Source organism: Aquarana catesbeiana, linkage group LG02 (assembly GCF_042186555.1).
Source record: "Aquarana catesbeiana isolate 2022-GZ linkage group LG02, ASM4218655v1, whole genome shotgun sequence".
NCBI classification, from domain to species: Eukaryota; Metazoa; Chordata; class Amphibia; order Anura; family Ranidae; genus Aquarana; species Aquarana catesbeiana.
The window spans coordinates 40,514,955-40,524,509 of record NC_133325.1 but is presented as its reverse complement, the minus strand read 5'-3'; the positions used below and the strand labels follow the sequence as shown (position 1 = coordinate 40,524,509).

The 9,555-nt window shown below is 39.8% G+C and overlaps 1 protein-coding gene across 1 annotated transcript in view; it reads right to left on the bottom strand.

Moving 5' to 3' along the window:
* Positions 1-281: 281 nt before the first annotated feature.
* Positions 282-9,555, bottom strand: part of USP35 (ubiquitin specific peptidase 35) — a 42,801-nt gene continuing 33,527 nt past the window's right edge. Inside the window, exons 8-10 of the mRNA XM_073612817.1 lie at positions 9,402-9,508; positions 7,084-8,317; positions 282-4,934 (exon numbers count right to left, since the gene is read on the bottom strand). Coding sequence (XP_073468918.1) covers positions 4,767-4,934; positions 7,084-8,317; positions 9,402-9,508 — 1,509 coding nt within the window. The 3' untranslated portion in view covers positions 282-4,766. The remainder of the gene's footprint in view (positions 4,935-7,083; positions 8,318-9,401; positions 9,509-9,555) is intronic.

The following is a 9,555-nucleotide window of genomic DNA, read 5'->3' as shown; positions in this document are numbered from 1 at the left end:
AAATCAGATTTAGATTTGCAGCAAGATGTGATTATAGACATGAGGAAGCTGTCACTGTGAGATAAACAGCATACCCTGTTTCCCCAAAAATAAGACCTAGCGTGATTGTCGGTGATGGCTGCAATATAAGCCCTACCCCCCAAATAAGCCCTAGTTAAAGTCCTTGTAGGTCTTATTTTCAGGGTAGGGCTTATTTTCGGAGAAACAGGGTAGGGCTTATTTTGGGAGTAGGGCTTATATTTCAGCCATCACTGTCAATCACGCTAGGTCTTATTTTCGGGGAAACAGGGTAGTGCAATGCAGAGGCACCTGATTGGCTCTTAGGGTTAGCTCCTCCCTCTTCCTGTCTGAATGCTACTAGGCTGGGGATTGCAGAAGGATAATATCAGGAGAGGTACAAGTACTTTTGCCAAACTGTAGCTTAAAAATTCACGTATTGATTTTTAAATTAATACATAACTGGCTTTTTTAAATCAGCCTGGAGTTTAATTTAAAAATGCCCATTCAAAATATTCAAATGTATATAATGTTAATCAAATTGTACTGATTTGTAATATATTATACATGATATTATATATGTTTAAAATGCTTACAATGTAAAACATGGGTCAATTTATCTGGGAGGATATACCTGCTATACCTATTGAATTATTCAGTTCATTAGATTAATGTTTCTCAACTCCAGTCCTCAAGTACCCCCAACAGGTATTTTGCACAGGTGATTTGATCAGTTTCACTGCCTTGGTAACTACCACAGCCGTCTCATCTGAGGGAAATCCTGAAAACATGACCTGTTGGGGGGTACTTGAAGACTGGAGTTGAGAAACATTGCATTAGATGTGATATTCTGACTAAATTTAATTATAATTGACCCACACTTAAAGCTATTTTTTATTTTTATTTACTTATTATTAATATTATTATTATTTTTATTATTATTATTTAGTTACATATGTAACGTTTTTCAACCTCACCTACTATGTAACTATGTAACATAGTAGGCAAGGTTGAAAAAAGACACAAGTCCATCGAGTCCAACCCATGTGTGTGATTATATGTCAGTATTACATTGTATATCCCTGTATGTTGTGGTCGTTCAGGTGCTTCTCTAATAGTTTTTTGAAATTATCGATGCTCCCCGCTGAGACCACCGATTGTGGAAGGGAATTTCACATACTAACCACTCTTACAGTAAAGAACCCTCTACGCAATTTAAGGTTAAACCACTTTTCTAATTTTAGTGAATGGTCCCATGTCTTATTAAATAATATAAATATATTATTATATATTTTATTTTGTCAGGACTAATAAATAATTTAAAACAGATAGTTTCCTGGCCATTTAATGGGATTTAAAAAAACAAAAGATTTATGAAATTTTTCAATTTAATCTTTTAATTAGTAACTTCCAATTAAATCTAAATCTAGTTTCCTGGCCATTTAATGGGATTTAAAAAAAAAAACAAAAAAAGATTTATGAAATTTTTCTATTTAATCTTTTCATTAGTAACTTCCAATTAAATCTAAAACCGATTTTTGAAAAATGGTTGATGAGATGTTTAACAACAAAGGGTTTATGAATGTATTTTTCAATTTAAAGTTGTTCTTACTTTCGTTTCAATATGTTTATTGAGTTTTTTTGAGTAAACAAGAGAAAAGTAAAAAGCTTGTTCGCCCACGCAGGGGCTAGAGACATGTAAAAATTACCAAAGATCAATATCGTTCACATTATCCTGTAACATAGTGAAAATAGGGGATAGTATCAAAAAATGACTACTGCATAAAGTGCCCTGTCCCCAAATTCGTCGCCGAAGGGGAGGCTCTTCTCCAGCAACCCCCCTCCATAGGAGGCAATGGTAGGAGTCAGAATAGTGAGAAACCAGAAAGAAAGCGAGAAGAGTAAAAAGGCAGAGAGAAGGGGGTCATAGATAGGAGAGGGGGAAGGGGAAAGGGAACGGGAGGTCTGGGACTCGGGAGCCCCACAGAAGGGCAGGATGCTTGAAGTGTGGGAAACTCATAAAAGATCCATGGTTCCCAAATTTTGAGAAATTTGGCATGTGAATAATTCACAATACTGGACATTCGTTCCTGAAGTAACATAGCAGTCATGCATGTCCTCACCCCTTGGAAAGCTACTCGTTGGGTCTTCCAGGCTTGAGCTATAGTTCGTTTAGCCGCTATAAAGAGGTAAGTGGCCAGCTTCTGCTGTGGTGCGAACAAACCAGGTATTGCACAATGTAATAGGGCTAGCTTAACATCCCTTCGGACTGTTAGATGGAAAAGTGTCTGCAGTAAGCCAAAAACTCTAGACCAAAACCCTACCAGTCTTGGGCAGGACCACCAGGTGTGTATGACATCACCCCGCTGTCCACAGTTGCGGAAGCATCTATCAGTACTTCGCGGGAAGGCCTGAGCTGTGCGGGCCGGGACCCAGTACCATCGGAATAGGACCTTATATGCTACTTCTAGGGTGTTTGTATTAAATGAGCATTTGGCTACAATTCTACAGGCCTTACTCCAGTCTTCCCGGTCTATGGGGGCCTGAAGGTCCCTTTCCTATTGGGCCATATAAGAGAGGGGTGCTGATGATGGACGTCTACTCAAGGATGCATAGATAGCCGAGATGAGGCTGGGAGACCCAGGGGCATGCTGACATGTGTGTTCAAAAAAAGTTTTTTGAAATGGGTAAGTGCACGTGCGGCGCAAGGCAGTAATCCAGTGTTTTAACTGAAGGAAACAATAATGCTCTCTAACTGGTGCGTCATGTGTTTCTCGGATGGTCTCCCAGGAAGGAAAGGAGCCGGAGGAAAGAAAGTTTTGAACCCGTTGGTAGCCATGCGAGAGCCACCAAGAGAATGCCTGGGGCTCTTCAAGGCCTGGGGGGAAAAGAGGATTGTGAGTGATGGGGAGTAGAGGTAAAAAGGAGGACATCAAATTACCAGAGTAGCGGACTGAGTCCCAAATCTGCAGACCAGGCAGCAGCACGGGGCTCAAAGGGGGCGTAATTTATGAGGGAGCCAGAGCAGAGCTTGGAGCGAGGACGGGTTGCAGTTGGGCAATCCAAATAACACCCACAGAGGAACATCTGTGGTCGCGTGGAGCATGGTCAACGGGGAAATCTGCATCGTTGTATAGTACTTGGAGACATTGGGGACCCCTAGGCCTCCTTGTAGTCTATGGGTATAAGGAGTAGCTTTCAATTGAATCTAAAACTGATCTTTTAATTTTTTTTTCAGATCTAATAAAATTCCATTAGGCAGACTGTAAAGTTTCTAGGACTTTTCATGGTAATTTTAAAAACCAAAGATTTACGTAATTTTAAACATCAAAGATGTAAAAAAACAAAAAATGGTATGTTTATATTGGTTACTTCCAACTGAATCTGAAACATTTTCTTGGATCTAATAGAAAAAGTCATTAAACAGATTAAAAAATTCCCAGATCATTTAATGGGATTTAAGCAAAAAACAAAGATTTATGAAATGTTTCAATTTAATGTTTTCATTAGTAGCTTCCGATTGAATCTTAAACTGATTTTTGAAAAATGTTGTCAGGCTTAATAAAAATTTCTTTAGGCAGACTGAAAAGTTTCCAGGCCATTTGATGAGATTTTAAAAAACAAATGGTTTATGAATGTATTTTTTCAATGTTTCAATTGAATCTAAATCTTTCTGATCTTTCAAACTTTTTTTTTACGATTTAATAAAATTCCATTAGGCAGACGGAAAAGTTTCTAGGCCTTTTGACGGTAATTTCAAAAACCAAAGAATTAAAAAACAAAAATGTAATGTTTTCATTGGTTATTTCCAATTAAATCTAACACTAAAATATTTTTTCAGGTCTAATAGAAAAAGTCATTAAGCAGATTGAAAGGTTTTCAGGGATGGGATTTTTAAAAATATTCTCAATTAAATGCAAAATCGATTTAAATGGTAAAAGTGGTGATATTTAAACAGTTTCCTTGACTATTCACTTAAAACTATTCACAAAATTGAAACTAACTGAAACCAACAAAAAGATGCGTGGTCGATCGAAATAATATCCATTAAAAAATCCCAGATCAAATTAAACATTTATATAAGACAAAAAAAAAAAAAATCTAATTGATGTGTGTATGGCCAAAAGGGATAAGCAAAATTGAGTTGAGGCATTTCAAGGAAATGTTGCCATTTGATGAATATTCTTTTTTAAACAAAATCTTTTGTAAGCTAGAAACGTTGTTGATAATTAGCCCACACCACTGTATCTCAGCAATCAGACCATATCATGATAGATAGATTCTTCTGCTGGGTACATTGGATGTGTATTTTTGGGGTAATGTTGCTGAAATAACAATAATATATTAATATTGTGACTAACAATAAGGGTGTTTTTTTTTAATTGGTTATAGGAGTTTTATTTTTATGTGAAATAAAAGTATACTTTTTAAGGGAGCATTTTAATTGCTGCAGTCATCCTTGTTCGGTTTTGGATAGTTTACACTGAAGTCCTTTAGTGGGTATTTTTTTCCCGGTATTGTAGATAAGAAATTAAAAAATGGATAAATGGTAAATGGATGCACATGGTAGACAGTTATGTTTTTTTCTTTTCTTGGGTGTAAAGCTAAAGTTTTGATTTAAGTCTCAGCGTGTTCCTGATGGTGTTGATCAGGGATCATGGTCCCATCAGCTGCACCCACCCTTCTATAATCTGCAGTCTATATACCCTGGTCAAGGGAAAATAAATATGCGCAATGATTATGCTGAGGGGTCATCACGTGAGGATCTTCTAAAACACCAGACCATGAAATGATCCAGAAGCCCCTCCAGCAGATGGGCCGAGTCCTCCTGACGAGCCATCATCATCGCTGTCCTTGTCGAAGTCCTGCCACCATAAAGGAGATTTCAGTAGTGGGGAAATATAAGCTGCTGTGTTCCTGGCTTCCTTTTCTTGCTCCTAGAAAAATACAAAACAAATCCAAAAGTTCTGGAACAAGCGCACTTTAAAAACACCTTTCGATATCAACCGTCCTGCCAGTTCAAATTTCCTTCTACTATCCATATAATTTTTAATTCTCATGGCAAAAGCACACTTTTTAATTTAATAGGTTCTCTGGTAAGAATTATATGCACTGCAAAAAAGAAACATAACTTAATCCTGTTTAATTAAAATAAAAAATACATGGAGAGCACCCATATAAATGCCAGGAGGGAGAAAGTCCTAGTCAGATGGGGCATGGGAAACAAAGATCCCTCAGCCTTGCAGATGTAACCAGCTACTGCAAAAGCCCTGCATAGGGCAGAGGGCCCCCCAGGTGAGATAGTCCAATAGCCAGAAGAGCCAACTGTGGTTGTCCTGTCTCAAGAAACATGGTCTAAGTGGACTGGAAATATGGTCTAACTCAGGGGTCTTCAAACTATGGCCCTCCAGTTGTTCAGGAACTACAATTCCCATCACGCCTAGTCAGGTCTGTGAATGTCAGAGTTTTACAATGCCTCATGGGATGTGTAGTTCTGCAGCAGCTGGAGGGCCGTAGTGTGGGGATCCCTGGTCTAACTGGACTGCGAGTGGGATGCAAAAGGCCTTCTAGGCCAGGCTAGTGTTCTCTGAGTACTAATGCCCCTGGGACTTCTAATGACACCTGGGAGAAGTGTACTGAATTCAGAGGTGCAGCTGCAGCAGTTCTGTCCCTGGAACGACATGAAGGGAGATGTGAGCTGGATGCATAAAGCCTAACGGGCAAGTCAGGGCCCTCTGAGTGACTACTAGGGAAGTAAGAGTGTAACATGGAGGGGAACATAGAAGAGAGACTGGAATACTGTAGAAGACACCTTGTTATTCTCAGCTGACAGAGCAGGATGCTTCACCTTGTGAATCTGTTTGAAGAGAAGTTATAGTATATGGGAAGTTGAGTCCTTGTGGTGCTCCCAAAGAGAGGAGAGAGAGAGATATACTAAGAGAAGATGGCCTATCAGTGATGTGCAGTGTGTGGCTTTCACAATGACTACTACAGCTTGGCCACTTATGTGTATGACGATGTATGCAGAAAACACCTGTTGGCATGTCTGTGTGATGTGATGTATCACAGCCCTCTTTGAAGAACATTAGTAATGTGTCAAAAAATATAACTTATACGTGGTGCTTTCTTGTGAATATAAAGGCTAATGGCCGGGGATAACGTTGGAAGGCCTATGGCAAGGAGCACAATATGGCGAAGGCTAAGAACTACCAGCCGTGGGTTGTAATCCTATTCTAGAAGAAGCAGGGCGGGAGCTTGCGTGATTTGGCACCAACAGTCGGCCAATCAGAAGCCCCCTTACAAGTAGCAGGGTACACATGACCACAGACATAATACAGTGATTATTACATCACTTCCTGGTTCAGAGCTGTCATTCTCTGGCAGCGCTGGCTGGGGAAGCAGCTAATGGAGCACGATCTTTGCTCTTTTAGCTACAGTGGAGTGTAGGGGACACATCAGGGGTCTATCCATTAACAGAATCTGTCAGAACCTACATGTTATGACATAGGGGTCTATTGGTCCGCTACGTGACAGCAATAAAGTTTTGTAGAAAGGTTTTAAACATTTAAAGTGATAAATATATATTTTTTTAATTTAAAAGCCCCCACCCCCACATACATACATAAATGCACTGGGACGCCTACATACAAAAACATACGACTGCAATAATACAATGCCCACGTATTCATGCTTAAATCTAAAATGATGACCTGTAGGGGCTTTTAAAGTGTCACCTTTGCACAATTTTGAGTACTGAAGTTTAACAACATTTTTTAGCATGCAGATTTAAGGTTTTACATGTTGGGTATCTATTTACTTGGCACAACCTAATCTTTTGTCTTTTACCAAATAATTGAGTAATATATTGTGTCTGTGTGCACTACAATTAACTTCTATAATGTGTATTTTTTACCAGAAATATGGGTTTGATAAACTGTTGTGCCAATGTCATGTAACATAAAAATAGCAAATACCACCCTTTTATTCTCCAGGGTCTCTGCTTTGTATTTTTAACATGTGTGCAAATTTTTTTACAAAATGGCTCTGGGACTGAAGTGGATAAGCTAAAAAAAAATGCCTGCTCACCTGCAAATACTTGATGTTATCTTTAGTAATTGCTTCCATTAGCTCCTTGTTCAGAGAGGTATCACCATGTGGCTTGGCTGCTTCTAAGTCTTGTGTTGCCTCGGGAAGGCCATATGGCCGGTGCCTGTAGAAGAGCACATAGGCTGTATCCTTGGGAAAAAAGGATGTTATGTTGCTGACAGATTCAAAGGATGAAAAGGTCACTCTGGTGTCATTGAAGAGGTACCACTGGATTTCCATGTCCAGATGTTTGTCAGGAGCAGACCTTTTCATATCAGCACTGGGCGGCTTGTGGCTCTCAGTGTCCATGCACTCTCTAGAATAACAATAGTAGTGACCGCTTTCGGAAGACAGTCCAGAATGTACAATTACGGTACACAAGTCATAGGTTGCAGACTGGTGTACCTTCATAGAGGCATATCTACTGCCCCTTTCTATAGATGCATTCTCTGGCTGAGGGGAAGAAGGCACATGGATAGGTAACTTGAGAATCATTGGAATGGATACATTGTCCAAGATTTTTCTCCTCTTCATGGCCTTCAAATCAAATGAAAACCTGAGCAAAGACAAAATAAGGTATCGTGGACCAGTGGAAAGCTCCACAATTTTCTCTGCATCTTGTAAGGACAGACAAGTTTCACATCGATATTTATTGTCTGCGGTCAACATCTCTGGACATAAGAAATGGTTGATCAGATCAGTAAGGGCAAGGGAACATTTCTTGGGACCCGCTTTTTCAAAGGAGTTGCCAGTGCTCAAATTCCGAAAGCCAACCACCATACAATTATTTTCATCTTTGTCCTTAGTGGAATCTTTTCCATGAATTTTCAAGGCTTCAGCTGGGCTCACTTTACCTCGATTTTCCTCAATTTTCTGTTGCCACCTGACATCATCTAGACAGTCCGTGGTTTGTAAGGGATGAGCTTTGGGTTTTGTGTGAGCATCATATGGTCCTACCACTTCTTCTGGTGGAGAGGAAGAATTAGGAGCTTGAGGAAGCTTTTTTTTGGTGCAGTCACTTGGAGGAAAAGCCAAAGATAAGTCAGTAAAGGCTTCTTCCCTTGCCGAAACACATTGACATTTCAGACATCGAATTTTGGTAACAATTCTTCCACCGAACATCTGCTCTATTAATGTCCTGTTGCCCAAGAGGGTCTTCTTCGATTGTAAACTACTGCTAGTTTGGGCCAAGGTTTGGGAAATTCTCTTTCCAGTTTTCTCTTCTTCATGAAGCCTTTAAGGAGAACAGAAAATTAGAGCTAAAAATCTCAAAAATAAAAAAATACCTTAAATAAAGAAAGAAGTCACACTTTGGTGTCACAAAGAAATGTTAACAAAGGTAAAAAATACTTTATAGTGTATGCTTAACATTCAGTACATCTCTGCAACACATACACATTTCCCTATGTTTTACCCATAAAAATGTTGCAGGTCCAAAAAATACCTGATGATCTGCTAGAATTTCAGTGAGCTCTTACATTTCTATTTGGTCTGATAAAATAGTGCCTTTTCTGCACCTAAATTGCAATGAGTGTTGTAAGCCCACTAGACTACAGAACTCTACCTTTCTCCTTTCCTGCCCACAAAAATTATGTAGAAAAAGGGCTCTTATGAGATAGTTATGGTGGTGTGCCTACGTCAGTAAGAAACTCCTGCAAGGACTTTACAAGCCTGGTAATTTTACAAGCCTGCTTTTCACTACAGAAAAGAGTAAAAAACAGAGACATGCTCTAGAGCAGTGGTTCTCAAATAATGGGCCATAGTCCACTGCCACTCCACAGTCTCCTTCCTCCAGGACCTCCAGCTAGCGGCCTATCCCCTAAGCTCCCATAGTGTCTCCCAGCTACCATAGGCACTACACAACCTCTCAGTGCCCACAGCCACCCTAGGAGCCCTTCATGCCTACCAACATTTGACAACGCCCCCAGCCCCATATAGGCCCCATCCCCCAAAATTGCCTCCAGCTCCTTCTAGAGACCTCATGACTTAAAAGGCCACTATGTCTGCTGCAGAGACTACTAACCCTCTCCAAAACCTTCTTTCCTCCCACAGTGACACCCAGTCCCATCCAAAGCCTTCCAGAATTTCAGTACATATTTTGTATTCCCATACTTTTTTGTGAGTATGAACTGAATTTTTTTAATGTTGGAGCATAGAAGGTTTCCGAAGAATTTACCGGGTCCTGGTCCTAATAAGGTTGAGAACCACTGCCCTAGAGAGGGAGAAGGTGGTGTGGGGTTAAAATTGGAAAATGCCCCTGTTAAAAGCGAAGGAGAGGTATTGTTTTTGTGGTAAAATGAAGTTGTGCTTCTGCTTACCGATCTAGGAGATATTTCAGATATTCTGAGCAGTCTTGCTGAATGCCGGGAGTAAACCAAGGAGGCCAAGAAGAAGCCAAAAAACTTTCTGGTGAGACTGCTGGACGCTGTGGAACAAAAACACAAAACTGAATCAATTTCACTTACAATATTT